Source organism: Bombus huntii, chromosome 4 (assembly GCF_024542735.1).
Source record: "Bombus huntii isolate Logan2020A chromosome 4, iyBomHunt1.1, whole genome shotgun sequence".
Taxonomy (NCBI): Eukaryota; Metazoa; Arthropoda; class Insecta; order Hymenoptera; family Apidae; genus Bombus; species Bombus huntii.
In genome coordinates, this window is record NC_066241.1 from 4,017,575 (window position 1) to 4,035,821 (window position 18,247).

The window sequence follows — 18,247 nt, forward strand, 5'->3', positions numbered from 1 at the left end:
AATAAAAAAAGACCCATTTCGAATATAAACTAAATCGAACGATATGTTTCGGTGATACGTTTTCGAGAATCCGGAGCGACAAGGTGTGTTTGGCACGAGCAACCGTTTTCGGAAGACCCTCGATAAATTTTCCGAGTATTAACTTTTAAATGGTATCGCGTTCTCGATCCATTAGGTGCTCCAAGCGGCGTGAAGAGGAAAGAAGACACCGCGCCCAAAGTAGTCGTGAAGAAGATCGAAGGAAAGGAGGAGACCTTGGAGAGACACGTGCCGCAAATGCTGCTGAGGGGAGAACAGGTCGCTATAATCGTCAAAATCAATTGAGTCAGTGAATACGTCCTACCACCGAGAAACTGACACTGGTGACGTCACACGATTCCACGTTGCGACGTATCGTATCGCCGGACGAGTAACGAGCAACGCGACGCGATACCTTTTTTTTTTTTACAATAAAATTTTAATTTTCGACACTTTGCTTTCTTCTATCGATTCTCCCTAACGACGATCCCCCTAGACCGAGTTTCCAGCGTGCGACGCGTCTAGGAAATTCAGCAGGAATTCAGCAAGTAGACGGATTATTGTTTCTGACCGGTGCCTGCGATCACGTTCGCTCGGAAGGAACGAGGGTGACGAGCTGTTCGATGATAAGAAACAGAGATAGGGAGAAGCGAAAGAGAGGCGAGAAGCAGCGGGAGAGACACACAGAGGCGGGGAGAAAGAGCACGATCGGTGCAAACATCCACGGGTCTCGCTAATCTGCGACTAATCCCACAAGCGTGACCATCGACGAGGAAATTGTACAAGAAGAAAGTAAATTCGTAATTGTTCGGCTGCACGCTGTCGTTGCAGTAACTAACTCGCCGCCGCGGTCGCTTTTTCTCTAAGGCGGTGCTCGTTGCACGTTAACCGGCTCTTTCTCTTCGTTCCTCGCGTGCTCGCGAATTGCGCGTCCCGAGAAATAAGAAAGTTTCGACGAATTACGCCTATAGACGGTACAACTATTTCTTATCTCGCCTCCAATACCTCCATACCATCGACCGTAAATTCTTCGATTTAATTGCCAGATTTCATACGAATCGCGCCGCCTTTGAATCCGTTCTCCACGCAACTAAGGAAACTACCAAAATCATTGGCATTCGTCCATTAGACATCAACATCCTCCCACGCGAATTTTCTTTCCTCCGTGTTCAACAGCTACTCCGAAACGAGAGTAACGTGAATTTTTCCTCTTCTTACGGAACGGCCGGACGATAACGCGCGCCTCCTTCGTTTCTACGTCGCAGAAAAGCGCAACAGCGTCGCTTGGGCCACGGTGAAAGCAAGAACCCTGTCCCCCCTTGTCCCCTAGATCTACCGGGGGGCGCGCAATCCCGGCAGGCCCTCTCACTTTCGCTCTCCGGAGAAAGTCTGGCCGGCGTCACCGCTGGCCGCCCTCCACTCTGCCCCTCTGCAAACCATCGTCACCACCGCCGCCACCGCCGCCGCCGCGAGCACGCCGGTCCCTCGCGCGTCTGACCACCACCTTCCATCTGCCTCACATTGCCTCCCTGCTCTCCTCCTCTTGGCCCTTCCTAGACCGCCCCTGACTTCGCAAAAGCGCTTGCTTGCATCGCACTCGGCAAGGCGAGCACGACTTCTAGCTTCGCTGCTGTAAACACGATAGAGAGACCGAGGCCTGACGGCGGAACCAGAAGCGAGAAGCACCGAGCCGAGCCGACAGAAAGAAAGAGAGGGAAAGAGAGAGAGAGAGAGAGAGCAGAGTCGGTTCTCTCTTCTCCGTTCTCCTTCGCGCCACTTGTGCACTTCTTCTACGGTGTGCTCTCGAGCCGACGGGGGTTAATGCACTCCTAGAGCAAGCCATAACCTTAGTCGGGGCCCTGGAGAAGCGCGGGAATCTTGGCGGAGTCGGACGCACTAGGCGCGCTAAAACCACCGAGCGCGCCCGATGTTTACAGAATCGTCGCTACGATCGTTAATCGCGCAACACGAAGATTTTGTCTAAGGTAACGCGAAAAATCCTATGGATCGTGGCTGATCTTTGCTGGGCTACACGCAGGCGGCAGACATTTCGATTCGCTGGAATTTTTAACGTTCATCGATTGCTCCGAACTTTAAAACTTTACGATTCGTATTCCGATCGAATCGTATTCCAATATGCACGCACTATGTACATAGCGTTGTGATTTCGACCTGTTACCGCGAAGATTAGAGTCGTTTAAAGATGTTCGTGCGACGATTCCTCGACAGAAATTGCATCGGTTGGCAGCAGCGAGATACGTTGCAGAAAAATGCGCGAACGGTCATCGAGATTCGTGGACGCGAAACCTTGGAACTCATTGTCTACGAGCGATAATTGGATGTACTTGACTACAGTTTCGTATATGTGTGCACACGCTACACGCTCGCCTAGAGAGAATAGTTTATCTCTCGCCTGTATCAATCTGTCTCGCTCGTTCGCGCTAGACGATAGACTATAGAGGTATACAACGGTCCAGGGCCGACAAGCGACCGCCTTGGAGGCGTAATGACGATCGTAGAAACTCTCGAGGCCGGTCCACGAGGGCCGATGGTTTTATGAATGCGCGAACGTGATAGAAGACTGGAAGAAAAACAGACACACGTCGATACCGTGCAGGTATCGGGTTTTATACTACCACTGTTCTACGATTCGATTAATCGATCCGGCGATTCGTTCGATAAATTCATCCAGAATATTTCCTATAAACGATAAACTCGATCGAGATTCGCCGTTTATTCACCGCATTATTCCGTATACGATGGGATATATTCGATATCGGAAAATGTTGATTTAATTTGAGCGTGAAACTTTCGGAATCGAAGCAATTTAACGCGTTCGCGTTTCGTTTGCACGCAGTTTGAAACGGGCGGAATCGTCGCGGATTAATTTTATTTCGATCGAGTTACTTGGAGATTTCGTAACGCGTCGGTTCGCGTCGACGATCATCGTTTCCAAAATATTTACTGAAAAAACAACGATGTCGATACTCGAGCGTTTTAACTGATATTGCAAAACGATTTGCAGTCTATAAACAAAGCGAGGTCGCGTGGCAAAATGAAACGAAACGGGAGACCTCGCGGAAAATTCCAGATCGCACTCTGTCCTCGAATTTAAACGATAATGAGCGGGGGAACGGGAGATTACCGCGTTCTATGAACCAGCAGCGAGTTTCATTCTTAAACGAACCGTCGATCTTTATCTACGCGCGACTCTACTACGCCACGAGATTGCCTGCCAATCTACCTTTTATCGAAGACGAAGCATGGTCGTTCCGCGACAGATACGTCTATGCGTCCAATTTCAAATCTGATTTATTCTCTACTTTACTCCTCGCCACTCTATATCGCGACGTTTACCAGGTTTATCTCTTTATTTATGGTTATTTATTCGTTGAAATTAACTAGCAAAACTGCTACACGATAAAGCTGCTTTGCAATCTGTGGCCCCTTTATCGAAGACGAATTTCCACGATGAAACGTATCTTCAAAAATGGACGTACGCTCGCGTATCAAATTCCGATCTATATTCTACTTCGCTTCTCCGCTGCAAATTGCTATGTTTATCTATTGCACTAAATTAGATCGAATATCGTTGTACAAGCATCGACGAATTTCGTGGGTTAGGATGACGCAAATGACGGAAAAGATCTGACGCGTGAAATTTCACGGACGGGAATTCGGCAAATTCTTCGACACCGGAGTGCCAGAGCGATCTTGTACGAGCGTCTGCCATCGCTGTGACGACCAGTGGAAACTCGAGTCAAAGTCAACGAATGCCCGCCATCGATTCGAACCGAGATCTTCGACTGTGATGTTTCCCGCGCTGATTGGGAACCGCGTGGGCTCGTAGCCATCCACACGCCTGCAGGAGGCGCACACGTGTCCGATCCGCGGGCAAAGTGTTGAAAATAACCTCTTCAGCGTCCCTGACGAGGTGGGAATGTTGAGTTTGCCGCGAATACTATTCTGTTAGCTCGTGATTTGCACTTCCTAGTCGAAGCTCGTACGCACCAATACATCGGCCACGCGCATTCTCTACGCGGTATGCACATGTACGCGATACATGGAAGGATGAGAGTGTGCACGAGAGGCCGAGGAACGTGTCAGAGTGTTGGTGAGCGTCGGACGAGAACGTTTGACGGTGTCGGTGTAAAACTAACAATAATAATAAGGTTGAGTCATGTGGGGCCTTCGAGAGCAAAGAAGGGCCTTGATTTGTGCCCCGGGCAAGGCGAAGCTCTCTGTCTCTCCATCGACCGATCGTTTCTCTCCTTCCTTGATTCGACGTGCTTTTTTGGAGCTCCTTGCCTGCTCTCGGGGATTTCTACGTTACATAGAAACCGATTCGAGGGCAAGCTGATCGTAAAAATCTGTGTTTCGATCGATTCGATCGAATCGCGCTTAAAGAGACCTCGCGTTTCACCGAATAATCTTACCTTCTCGAACTTCTCGTCATTCGTTTTCAAATATACAAATCCGAGCGAATCGTTTAGTTCGAGCAAAGAACAGTGTGTATCCGATCCAGGTCGCCTAGTTAATAACGCGTACGTTTCACGATGACCGGTAAAGATATTTGCATTTACGCTTATTTTCCCAACGAAACGTTTCATTTTCATAGTATCTGTAGTGATATCTGCAGTCGAAATATGCTATGCAAATTACCTTTTGTAGCCATGGTAATTCTCGGAGCGAACACCTCGTGACAAATGGATCTCGATCGTGCTCTGTCATAGGTATTATCGATTAACGTACAACTTTCTCACGATAAATTGCGAGCAGCAAAGTGTCCAACTGTTCGGTTATCGTTGATAAGCATGCGCGTATGTGTCGTTCGAGTCCCGCAGCGAGTTTAATGGTTATTGGCAAGTCGGACAACTTCCTCGAAGGCGACGGACACTCTTCAACGCGTTCGATGGACCTCGATCAGCCGGGGACGATCTATAAAAGACACGTTTTATAATACGCGTGTGCTGGAACAACGGGCTGACAATTCCACGCGTGGAACGCCGTCACCGGTTGACTGGCCAACAATCGGGCTAGGAACGCGATTGGGTGCTTCGATCAATCTTCGAATTCGAACGAGCCTTTCTTCCCTGGGCTTTTGGAAATCCGTTCGGACGTTCGACGAATCCAGTAGAGAAGGTCGTTCACGTCAATCGTTCGAGCGTTGCGCGATCATTGAATCACAGGGACGAGATGGAATAATGATTTATTTTTATTCCTTGGTGAAAGCGCGATGTGACAGCTGCGTCGGTGAAAAAACTTGTCACTTTATCTACGTTACGTAGCTACGGTATCATCGCGAAGAGAATGATCTGTTCTCTGAATAGCGGCAATTATTGTGTTTACATTGGGCTTTAACGACACCCGCGATGTGAAACAGCGTTTTCCATGCAATTATGTAAATACGGTACAAGTGTCATTAAAAAGCGATTTCGATTATTCGCCTTACTCGATTATCGCGCGATGGAACAAAGCCGGTACAAAGATCAATACGCGACATCGTGTCGAACGAAGACTCGCAAGATTTATTAAAAGATTCGAACTCTCGTAAAGTTTCATATCGTTAACGTTAAAGTACAATGGTACGGTATTGTTCGCAATTTAATACGAAACTTTCGCTATTTTATGCACAATTAGATCCGATTGTTTACGACCGAGTACGCAACGTTTCGTCCACTTTAATTACGCCACGAATATTAGCTTCCTATAACGAGCGTTTCATTAGCGATATCGTTCACCGCGGATCGCGCACCGATACGACTAGCCACGGAAATTACGAGGTACTAAGGATAACGACGAACACGCGGGAAAAAGCGAAACGCGCGTATTTACAACAGAAATAAATAGGACTCGTAAACGACGAAACCATTCTGGTCGTAGTTATATTCGAAGATCGTTCGCTACTCCTCCGATATATCTTTGTCATTATATATTTCGTTGCCTTTACGCGTTCCCGTGTCGCGAAACCGGTTTCTCTCAAACATCATCCGCAACGATTCGATCGCGCTGTATCGCGTACTCGAATTTTGGATCAACGTTCTTAATTCGCGATCGACGCAACGATGGAAGCGCTCGAGCGCTAAGAAAGAGAGAGAGAGAGAGAGAGAAGAACGGGTAGCAGAAGCGATAGAAAAAGAAGAAGAAGAAGAAGAAGAAGAAGAAGCAAGAGGGCATTATGCGTACGAAAAACGGTCAGTTGGACGTCTCGATCGGGTCACGTCGTCGTACGCGATCCTGATCGTGAATAGACTACGAACGAAGGAAGCAAAAAGGGAAAGAAGAACGGTGGAAGTAAAGGAATCGCGAAAAGTTACATCGAACAGAGTATAGATAGATAGTGCGACTGCGAGCGGCCTTCCAAGCTCACGCAGCCTTCCGCTTTTATTGCGCTGCGTGAATCGTCGCGGTAGCGCCGCAGCTAGGGCTGAGAGTGCCAACTTGAACGATCTCTCACCGATGGTCAAGCTGTGACATCACTTCGCGGCAGAATCTCCTGCTAGAATTCCATGCACGCCTTCCAACCGTCTATTTTCATCTTCGCAGACTATTTAGACGTTGACCCGGACGCCGGTAGGGCGATAGTAAATGTTAGTTCGCGTAGTTTCCGAAGATCGAACACCATGAATGGGCAACCGGCATTAATCTCGACGAACAGTGCGTGAAAGTGGCGATACGCTACAGCGAGACGAATAAAAGGTTTGTACTTGGCAGAATATCGTAACACGCGCCTGCTTTCCGTACCCTTTTGGCAAGATTCTTCGGGACGAAAATAATTTCGGTTGGCGGATTGCATAATGAATGGTGTGAAATAAAATCGCGCGGCACGGTATCGCAAACAAAATGGATGCGAGCAAACAAGCCGCTCTTTCTGCATACAATTAGCAAGATAACGAATTACACGTGCCGCGATAGCTACGACCGACGTGGTAAGGGACAATCTCGTCTAACGACTTGTAAATTCTATGTTCTTGTTCGTGGAAACGAATATCAACGGTTGCTGATAATTTACTTTCGCGTATCCTTCGCAGGAAGCTTGGTTTATCATCGGTACGCCGTCAGTTTATCAAGCATCGATTGTTTTTCCGCACATGTCACACATGCTGTGTTTCATCGCGTTGACGAAACGTTATTTTCTTTGCGTGTTATAAAAGTCACACCTACACGATACAAATGCGAGCCGCATTAATGCAAGCCACTCGGTTTTAACGGGCATATACTTAATCGTACATTCTGCTGTTTTGAAGGTAAACGGTTTCAAGGTGAGCTAAACCCAGCCGAAGAGTAATTGTTTAATCGGCGTAACAATAACATTTGATTCAGCATTATTCCTGTTTCATAGCAGTTGCGCGGCAATGAAACAACCGGCGAGCCAAAGACATCACCAGGAACCGTTTCTTAATTGGATGGCTGAAGCAACAACATATAAACCGAATGTTTATTAAACCGAAAAACCGATCGTTCCATCGGTTCATCCTTTGAGAGAACGATCGTGCCTGTTATGCAGCTGCATTAACCGCTGTATACTCCAATATGTATATGTACATGTATGTGTATAATACAAGCGAATGATTCACAATCCCCACTCAGGTTGGCAATTGTGGGAAAGATCTTCGAGGTAGCTCCTTTTCGAGCAATTAACCCACCTTCGCGGTATCAAGGCGGATCATCAACGCGGCGACTTTGACCACGATGCGAGCAAACGTCGGAGAATTTTCGTTTCCTCGTACGTTACTTCTCGTAGGTTTTCGGGCTACCCTTGACCATGACCGCCTTTACCACGGTCTCTCTTTCTCTCTTCTCTTCTGTGGCTACCTACACGCGGCCCGATCGTTCTCGGGTGTTACGTCAAGCGAACGCCAGGGCACGAGGGCCCCCGGCTCGAGAAAGGTTAGGTCCACGATCTACGGGCCACGGCGTGTTCGCGAGTCTCTCGAAGGTCATTGGTACGTATGAACGAAGCAGGGGCGGATATTCGGAAAACGAGGAGGGGAACTCTGGAAGGAGAGGGCCCCTGGGCGGGGCTCCCTCTTCGAACTTGCCAATATATCCGAGAGAGTCAAGGCTCTGGCCTAATTCGAGTTCGTAGACCTAGACGGACGATAGGTCGCACGTACGCGGGACTCCTTCTTTTTCTCTTCGTCTTCGTCTCTCTCGCTAAAGGTCATTTACTTTTACCGAGGCACCTTCAAGGTGTCACCTTCGGGTCTTCGAATCTCCTTGTCCTTGAGTTAGGGTTCGAGAGGAAAGAAGAGATGGCGTTTCTCGCTTACGTACCGTAGAAACGGCTATGCTCGCGAGGTTTCCTGCTTGATCGAGGCGCAGGTGCAGAAACGCGCGCTCGACCTATATCTCGACATCCCGGTTTGCCCTTCGAGCGCGAACGCGCGGACAGATTGTTAAATAAACGCGTGCCGCGATAATCGGGCGACACGCAGAAGCCATCAGAGGGCGATCGGAGGCGACAGCGTTTGCTTTCCATAGCCGGTAAAAAATAATTGCACCGCTGACGACAAGCGTCACTTGCACAGCCATTATTTTTGGATACCGTGCACGCGTGTATGTACACAACGAACTGGTTGCGTGAAAACGTAAACACAAATGTAGACCTTGCTCTTGAAAGCCAGACATTACGTGCGTCGCGATCTTATCGAACGCGCGTAATTGATGTCATACAAAAACACAACATTATGGAAATAAGGATCGATCGATCGAGAAAAAGAACAGGATGCACACTTTGCATTGGAAACTTCGAACTTTGTGTTACCGATTCCAAAGACGCAATAAGCGATATCGAAATTCGATCAACGGATCTAGATAGCTGCGAATTTCAATTCCTCGGAATCTTTACGAAGACGAAGACTTTTCCGCTGGTAACCGCCATCGATCATATTCGGTTCGTGAAAAGGAGGGAGCTGGAGAAACGGAAAGAAGAAGGAACGAGTAGTCGATCGTAAGTTTTCCACGAAAGAGAGGATTAAGAGACATAGTGAATCGAAGCGGAGTGGAAGGCAAGAGGATGTGGAGGAGGAGGAGAAGGAGGAGGAGCAGGAGGAGGAGAAAGAGGTTACGGAGTTCTCCACGTGGTATCAAACTTCAGGGACGCTGGTTTATATGGGGCGCGAGGCTACGGGGCCCTTATGCCGCGTCGGCATCTCGATATTTATCGAACGTATGCCGACGCGGTACGATACTAAACACACCAAACGATTTTGGCCCTCGGCCGTGGGTAACAGCGAAGGTCACCGCGTAACCGGTCACGCTAGAGAATTAGAGAGCGATCGAGGGAACGCGAAACTCGCGCGCAAACTATAAATCTCTTAACTATATTAAAGAGTCGCGAAGTCTTCTGAGTCGAAGCCAAGCGAATAACGGTGGGAGGAGGCAACGGGAAACAGAGGCGAACAGAGACGAAAGAAAAGGAAGACGGAGATGGACGGTCGCGAGGGCCGAAGGTTGGCCCGAGCTGAAAATACTTGCAAGAAATATAGTTGCGTCTTATTTCTGCGCACGTGAGTACGTGCACAAGTGCATACGCGATCTACGTATTCGGCGTTACGTCTGTTTACATGGATCACCAGCGTATACGGCGGTATGAAATTACGAAAAGCCAACCGACCAGTTCTGTTCGATCATCGACGAGTAAATCGCGTTTTATCAGTCCCCTTTAGAATCGATTCGAACCGGACGATCTTCCAATCGACTCGATCAAATTCACCGTGTTTCCCTCGAATCGACCATAGACGCCAACCACTCCAGGTTTCTCCTGTTCAATCGTACCTGCGATACGTGTACGTTTCGCAAAGATAAGGATCGACGCGTGCATACAACGAGTCATTCCCTGCCTGCGCTATCTTCGCTCGAATCGTCAGAGACGGTTACAATAATTTTATATAATCGATACAATAGTAACGCGAGCTACGGTACGGTCTGTGCGACACAGACGGAGGAAGGGAACGGGATTGAAAAGAGAGGCGTATCGATTCGTAAAACGTTATTTACAATCGCGTCCATAAAGTGACGCAGAAAACCCAGCGTACACCATAGAATTTAATCGTTTTTACGTAAACCGATATCTCGTGGTACACCGAACTATAATGCGTGATCACTTCCTTGATCGTATGCGATTACCGTCCGGTTGCTCGTTTTCACCCCGGCCGAGCGAGTCGTCGCCACCACCACCACCACCGCCACCACCACCGCCACCACCACCGCCACCACCACCGCCACCACCACCGTCATCGGGTCCGCGAGATTCGCTTCTGCTCGGAGAAAACATTCTGTTAGGCAATGCCGACAAAGACGTTCGATCGCGCCGTTTTCGTTAAATCGCTGTTATTGCTTCGCGTCTCGCGCTCCACGTTTGTCAGACCGACTCGTGTAGGTGGCATTCAAACGCGTTCGACTTTACCGCCACCTCTAACTGTCACCAATCACGAAAGCGAGCGTGCCTCTTCATTCGTTCTTCCATCTCTTTATATACGACACGATATATACGGTATACTAATTGTTTCAGTCGATCGATGTTAATTACTCTTACCTTCGTAAGACGATTTACGATGCCCAACGTGGATGGAAATACAGACGATACAGACTGGACGTAGTCTCGACGCACACCGGTTACTTTCGCACACACTCTACGAACGACAGTCTCGTATCCGTAAGACAGGTCTGTTTTTCCCGCTTTCCACTTGGTCGTACTCCACTTCTTCCGAGTCACAGATAACGTAAACAAACTTTTCGTGCGCGTGCCTGACGCGCACGCAAGAAAAAACAGACGAAGTAAAACGTCCTGAGACGCGAGGAAGCCGAGTCGCGCACGATTTACGATATTCCGGTAGAGAAGCGCGCACAACCACGCATCGATACAGTTATCGTGTAAAAAAAAAAGTTTGGTCTTCGATGCGACAATGGCGGTCTACACGCACGCACAATCGGTAACTGTTCTTGCACGAGCGATCGAGGAAAAGGCGGCCATAGCTCTCGACGATCCAACGAAAACAAGCGATCTCGTAACGTGGAATACGAGGACGATGCCGCGCGCTTACGATTCGAGTCAAAATCGTCCGGTCGGCGCAGAGTGACGCGCAGCCGTGGTACACCGTCGGCCGCGGGAAATTCAGGAAGCTCGTGTGCCGCTTAATGGTGGCGATACGATTATACGCTCGCGATGCTTCGCGTTTCACGGTGGTCTTTTTTCCTCTTCGACTTCGCCGGCTCTCTCGAAATCCTTTCTCCTGCACCCGGAGGGGTTCGTAGCGAAGGGGAAAGAAGAAGAAGACGACGACGGGTTGCGTGACACGAGGCGTGCGAGTCTTTGGCCGAAGCGCGAGGGAACACTGAACGTAACGCGCGAGCGGCGAGTCTCGGTTTGCCTAGCCTAGCCGCCACTAAACGCCACTATCCTAGGTTAGACACGCTCGCGACACTCTCCCTCCTCCTCCTCCCCCTCGCCATTCCCCTCTGCCATTCCACTCCTAGCCCGCGCGTCTTCCTTCTCTTTCGTACCAACAGTACTCTCCCTCTCTCTCTCTCTCTCTCTCTCTCTCTGTCCGGCTCTCGCCCCCTTCGTCCGTCTCGCTCTCGCTTCATCGATCTTGCGTCTTTGTCCGACTCTATGGATCTATGTACATAGAGTACGGGGGGTACACACGCCGTGTGGATTCGGAGCGGTTGGCTGGTGGGGGTTCGTAAGGCCATAGCCACGGCCACCGAGTCGCACACTCTCGCAAACCCAGCAGGCGTATGCACGCACGTATACACACGTTGCGAACAGCACACATTGCCGAAGCGACCGTTGTCGCTCCGTTTCTCGCGTGTGCGGGCTCGCCAGCGCGCACACGTTTCTAGCCTCTCTAGAGCGCTTCGACGATCTCGTGTATCGTCCGTGTATCGCTGTCGCACGGAAGCATTTCGCGGGACTATTTTATAACCGGAATCCCGAGCGCGAGCTAACGAGAAAGTGGAATCGCGATGTCTTTCTTGTTTTTATTTCTACGTATACTGTTTCGTGCCTGTTGCGCCGTAGGATCTTTTAAAACGCGAATAAAGCCATCGAATTTGAATTAAGAATAGCCACGGCGAGTCCCGTCGAGGCTTGGCGCGACACGGTCGACTCTAAACGCGATATCACCTCCGTGCTACGAATATAAGTGCACACATAGATTCGCGCGTGTACACGTGAGAAGTTTAGAGCGAGCCGTAGCCGAGACAGAATATACATTCCATGTGTAATTTGTTCTATATTCAAGAGGCACTCTAGCGCGTATATGTGTGTCTATCGCGCGTATGTACAACGGAATATATGTCTTCATGGACGCGAGGGTGTACAAGAATGTAACCACCGTGCGACTCAATACAACAAGGCACACAATGTCCTCCTCCACTGACGTCCGTTTCTCTGCAAGCGTGTGCAGAACGCGTTGGCATTCAAATGACTATTTACACGCCTTGTTATTACGATGAACAAAACGAAACGCACGTCGCGGCGCTCATATTATCGAAAACCGTTTGAAAATCATACGAGCTGGCAAATCGTGCGTTTACTTATTCGTACAGCGAACAGAGAGCAAAACTCTTCGCACACGGTACACAGAAACGAACCGTAGCTTTCGTTCGACAGCTCCTCTGAAGCGCGATTCGCACGCAAAAGCGGAATAAATTTTCCTCCTCTTCGCCGGCGAATTTATATCTGACGGAAACGTTATCCAAAGGCTGATCGTCTTGTTATCTCTGTACGACACGGTGAGCCAAAGCGAATGCCAGATTAAGAGGCTATTAATGATCGTACGAGCCGATACGATACGAAAGCGTTGATCGCTCAAGTACGGTTATCGCAAGTTATTGCAAATTGCTGTAATTAACATCAGAAGGTGAGCGCGGTGAATTTGCTCCACCGTATTTCTTATCTCTTTGAAAAGAATGGAAAAATCATCGCGTTCGTTTTTTCCGACAGGTAACGTTTGCACGTACGACTCACGCCGTGTCGTAGGGAAAAGAAAAAGGCAAACGCGGGATCCAGCGTATGTAGGGCTAAGGGTAAACCGAGTAGCGAGACTCCGAGTTTGGTCAGACAGGCAGCGTTAATCCACGTTCACCGGTTAGGTTCTCTCGATGGCTGCCACGGATGGCGGAGTCGATTCCCGAGACTTTCTAACGAAAGTGCAAGTCTTTTCTTCTAACCGGCTACCATACCGTGCAACAGTCCTCGACGCGACTTTCGCGCGTTTTCCGCGGTTTCCCGCCGAGGACGAAGACGTTCAACGCTTCCGGGCTGAGTCACCGCGTCTCTCGTAAGAAATATCTTCTCCGGTCGTTTAATTAAAAAAAAAAAAAAGAAAAAAAGAGCGAGAAAAAAAGAATATAACGAACCTTTTAATTGGCTCGCGTTTCTATTCGCGTGACCGTATCTTTCGTAGAATCGCTCGGTTAAATAACGCGATTGTTAAAAATATAAAGAGAAGATTCGAGAATATCAGTCAAGTGGCCGATAGTGGAAAATATGGAAAAAGGCAGAATCTGATTTAGGAAGTGACGATCGACCTTCGTGTTGATTCATGAATCTGAAGCAAACATTTCTAACGTTAAAACGTAGCGAAAAGGCCGCCTGCGGCACACAGTCAAGGTCTCGGCTCTCCTCGACTTTGCCGTGACATAAATATTCGGGGGCCTTTTGGGCCCACGTTGGTTCCTCGTGTCGAGGCACCCGAACTTGCCGGTCGAACGGGAGAAAGAGAAAAAAGCGCGACAGAGACAGAGGGCAGAGGAGAAACAGTCCTTTGAAGAAAAAGAAATAGAGGAACCTTGCTCGTAATCGTCTTTACCGGGAACGAACGACCCTGAGTAGGAACTAAAAGATTAAGCCATCATTCCGCGACCAAAACCTTCTCCTCTCGACTATTTTCGAAGTGCTAACAATTCTATTCAACGTGACGAATCGCTATCGCATAAGCGTGGTCGTTGCATAGCGACGTTAATACAAATGAAGAATATAATTAAAAGTATCCTTCACGCTTCTATTCCCTATACACACAGGCCAATCTACGTTACGTACATCCTTCGCGAATAAAAAGCTCGGCGACCGGTAGATGGTAAATTTCTGTGTCTGACTGCACGCGTAGCCATGTGTGCACAAAGGAAATAAAAGAGCGTTTGATCGCTTCGTTCTGGTTGCTCCTAACTCCGTGACATTCAAAGCTGACGCATAAAGAATCGCACGCGTTCTGATAGCGCGGTTTGCACACGCATTAAAGCATCGCACGACTAAGCCGCGCGCATGCATGCCACACGTTCGCGCCGACTCGTCATCGGTGTATGTTCCGTACTAGACTTCATAAACTTTCACTGGCCTCTCACGCGTTCATTCTCTCTCTTTGGCCGTGCGTGCTCGGCTTCCAAGTCATAAATTCGGTAACCTCTGCGGGTACCGCCTCCTTGTGTCCCCGTCCTTGCGCGATCGTTCTGACGGGATCCAGAACTCTCGTGAAACTTGCCACGTTTCTCCGCTACCGGAGACATCCGTGCATCGGAAAAGAAGCAATGGATTCTACTAATATATAAATAAATGCACCTCAAAGACTCTGCGTATCCCCACTTCCGTTCCTCTTTCTCTCGCTTCTCTCTCCCGCGCTCTCACGCGTGGGACGTTGCCCCATTAGCGAAGCAGATATAAGTGCTTGCGAGAACGTAGTCAATTTAACGAGGTTAAAAAAAAAAATCCTCTCTCCCTCGTTTCTGACGCCAGAGGTTCGCGTACGGCTTCCCAAAGACAGCCAGACCGCACGCGGTTTGCGTAAAACACTGGCGTACTGCCGCTCCCGATCACTCTCGCTTTTCACCTGGCCGATTGACAAAGATTCCACCGATCGAAGAGCGATCGTGATACACGATCCGATTAATCCGACACTCGGAATACGTATACCCGTTGTTTGCCATTTTCCATCGCAATTCGCCGTTACTTCCGAAATTTCAGCGAGTCGACGTTAAATCGCTGCCTTTGCGCAGCGTTCAGGAGAAAGTTGAAACGGTCGAAGAACTATGACGTTCTCCTACCGTTTCCGTATCTCTACGAGAACCATCGTTTCATCGGCGAAGAATATCAAAATCGCGAGTAAAACATATCACGGACAAATGAAACTGAGTTTAACCGTAGTGGCGAAATACTCTTACTTTTTACCTTCCCGAAGACAGACCGGCGAACGCGGTTCTCCTCGATTGGTTCGTACAACCCACTCGGTCCAAGATCGGTGTTAACGTACGATTAGTGGGCCAGTGTCAGTCAACGACATCGTTTTGATGGTTAGCCGGTAGAAATAAAGCCGGAGAAGGAGACTGACTACCGCTCCGGTCGCCAAATACCGCACACGGTGAACCGTACATACGGGGCCACTGGCCAATATTTGGGCCAATGTTAACGTTGGTCTCTGTGCCGATTGCCTAATACCGGCTCGAGTCACAACGCACCTGATAATCAGAACGACGAGAAGGAACTTTCGTATACGAAATGCGTTACTCAACCTTCTACGTAACGATCTTTCGTGGACGTGTAAATACGCGACCTCAGAAGGATCGATCGATCGTCGTGGCCATCGGTCGATAGGCGATCGATCACGACTACGATAAAATTTAAAATCCTACGGTATTACGTCATCGTTTAACAGCGAAAGGAAATTGTGACGAAATCGGGGCCATCTTTCGTCATCTTGTAAAGATGTTTCGTTTAAAACTAACTTTCTTTAGTTTAACTAACTTCCCGATATGAAAATGAAAATCATGTCGAAAAAGAAAGCGCGTTAACGCTCGTTGAAGTGGATTCGCGAGCAAAGTTGATTCAGTTTCAGCAAACTGCCGTTTCCCTAGCGGAAGATGACGAACGCCTCGCGTCGTTTGGCATTCGGAAGCCATTATCCAGGTTTAATCGTACCAGCGCGGCGTCACGGCAAGACTTTCAAAATCTTGTTCTTGGCACTCGATCTACCTGCTCAATGGCTTGTAACTGTGGCCCTTGGAATTCACGCGTGTCATTGTGCTTTCTTCAGAGGCAACTTCGGCCAATTCGCGTCCACTTTGTGCGATACATTCTTATTATCCAGTAAAATCCTTCTTACGATTAATTCGCAACGGGAAGAATTTTTCCAGCGGTCGCTCTGAAAGAAGTTGTATCGTACGAATCCGCTAGACTCTCTCGGAAATACGCTCGCGGACACGAGTGGCTCGCGTTCGTTCGCTCTTAATGTCCGTGCCTGGTGACCCGTGGTGCAAACTAAACCCACCGGAGAAAGTTGCCAGATACTTTCTCGTAGCTGCGCTGCCTCCTTGCACGTTGGTCGATGCAGTCACTTAAACGGTCCCCCGTATCGATTCGATCGTTCGAGCCAAACGTTCCAAGCTCGTGACACTCACAGGTTCAACGAGTAAAAAAAAGGAGAAAAAAAAAGAAAAGAAAAGAAAGAAAACAAACATACGATAAAAACTCGACGTTTCACCACTAAACGGCTAATAAAATAAGCCCGAGCGTTCTATCGGGAAAGATTGGAACGCGTATCTCGATAAATATTTACGATATCGCGTATCGAGATAATTCGAATATTTTCCATAGAAAATCGTTCATCTTTTTAGAAAGTTTTCTATCGTTCGGTTAAAACACCAAGCACATTCGTTGATTTTACGATTAGAAAATACCGGCGGAGTTTGAATTACGAATTCTTTTAAGATCATCGTCAAAAGAGAACGGCGGAGAGAGAAAGAGAAACGAGACGAGAATCGGTCGTTCGAAGGGAACGCTACCAGTAATATCGGAATGAATAGCGCGGATGCGCGGCAAGAATGGATCAAGGGACTGGCAAAAATATCGAACCATTCTTGGCCAGTCTTACGAGCTCGCGGCATTCAACCGCTTCGCGGACCAGCGACTTGATTTACTCGTTCGAGGGAACGAACTCGCCCGCACTTACATATACTTCAGAAAGGTATAGCCATGACTCTATGTATAACCGAGCTATTATACACGCAGGTACATCGTGCGCATAGTCGTCGTCGGAGGAAAATCTTGGTCCTCCTACGCCTGTTCGTTAACTATTCATGCGCGCACCGTATAGCCCGCGGTCGACCGTGATGAATTGGAAGTTACACGTGCTGGAAAAAAATTATTTAGCCAGCCGCCAGCGCAATAAGTCATCCGTTTCGACCGTTTCTGTTTGAGATAAACCGCCCTGGACTCGGTTTAACGCGTGATAACGAAGGAATACCGATTGGCCGACTCTGTTCCCATCGATTATCCATCCTGTACGCACGATATTTTCTTCTATTCTTTCGTAATATCAAATTTGACACTCGAACGATTTGTCAGGAAACGCGAGAAACGTCAAAGTTGTCTCGATGGCACGCGTCTCGTGCGCCAAAGCGGAAAAACTTTGGCCGCAAGAAACGCGGCAGGTATTAGCCGGCGCTGAATGCGATTGGATTCTTCCCAAGGAGTTCTAAACGGAGAAAAAGGAAATATTTTCGTGGATGCATCTTCGAGGATGCAACCAACCGTGACGTAGCTTTCATGCTGCAAACCCTGTGACGTCACTCATTCGATGACGTGTGGTCAACCGCGGTCAATGCACCAGGCCGACGTTTCTTGCAGGGCACTATAATGCTCGGTTCACTGGCATCGTGCTTGTGTGCGTTTGTTCATGTACACAGGCTGCACCGCGGTGCATGTACGCGCGTTACACCGCAAAATACCGGGTGTTCGTAAAATCTGCAGTCTCTGTGCCTTGTCAAAGGAAACCGTTGGCGAATCGAGTCGTCACATCTTGAATATTTTTCCGATTTGTCCGGCCTGTTTCGTTTCACGTTCGAGTTTTTCCTGTTACCGAACAACCGATATCTGTCCTTAACGAGCGAGCAAGCGGACGGACGAGCGAGCGAGCGAGCGAGCGAGCGAACGAGCGATCGCGGCTGCGTTAAAAATTCATACGCGATGACGTCGAGCGTTGCTTGAAATTCTTGCAACGTGCTACGCTTATGCCAGCATCAAAAATTCATGCACGTCGTTGACGCTGCTACCCTATATCCCTGTTTAACGAAGGTACGCTTCAACGTTTGTTCGTTCGCGCCTTTCTGTGTTTGCTATCTACGGATACCGTAAATATTACCGTGCAACCAGATGAACTTCGAAGATTAAAAACAGACAATCTCCTCGTCTCGTCGACAACGAATATTCTTTTACCACCAGACAATG

At 48.6% G+C, this 18,247-nt stretch overlaps 2 protein-coding genes across 6 annotated transcripts in view; one reads left to right on the forward strand and one right to left on the reverse strand.

Moving 5' to 3' along the window:
- The window catches only part of LOC126865274 (ecdysone-induced protein 74EF), a 144,953-nt gene that overhangs the window by 121,053 nt on the left and 5,653 nt on the right, over positions 1-18,247 (reverse strand). For 2 of the 4 annotated variants that reach the window (XM_050617653.1, XM_050617650.1), the window contains exon 1: positions 10,559-11,421. The exons of 1 other annotated variant lie outside the window; for it this stretch is intronic. The gene's annotated coding sequence lies outside the window, so the exon portion shown is untranslated. Of the gene's footprint in view, positions 1-10,558; positions 11,425-18,247 lie in introns of those variants that run through there. One more of the 4 variants, XM_050617655.1, reaches the window with a different exon arrangement.
- LOC126865288 (U7 snRNA-associated Sm-like protein LSm11) overlaps positions 1-18,247 on the forward strand; it is a 40,325-nt gene that overhangs the window by 16,194 nt on the left and 5,884 nt on the right. The window contains exon 5 of one of the 2 annotated variants that reach the window (XM_050617684.1): positions 176-468. The exons of the other annotated variant lie outside the window; for it this stretch is intronic. Within the exon in view, the coding sequence (XP_050473641.1) occupies positions 176-324 (149 nt within the window). The 3' untranslated portion in view covers positions 325-468. Of the gene's footprint in view, positions 1-175; positions 469-18,247 lie in introns of those variants that run through there. 2 annotated transcript variants of the gene reach the window in all.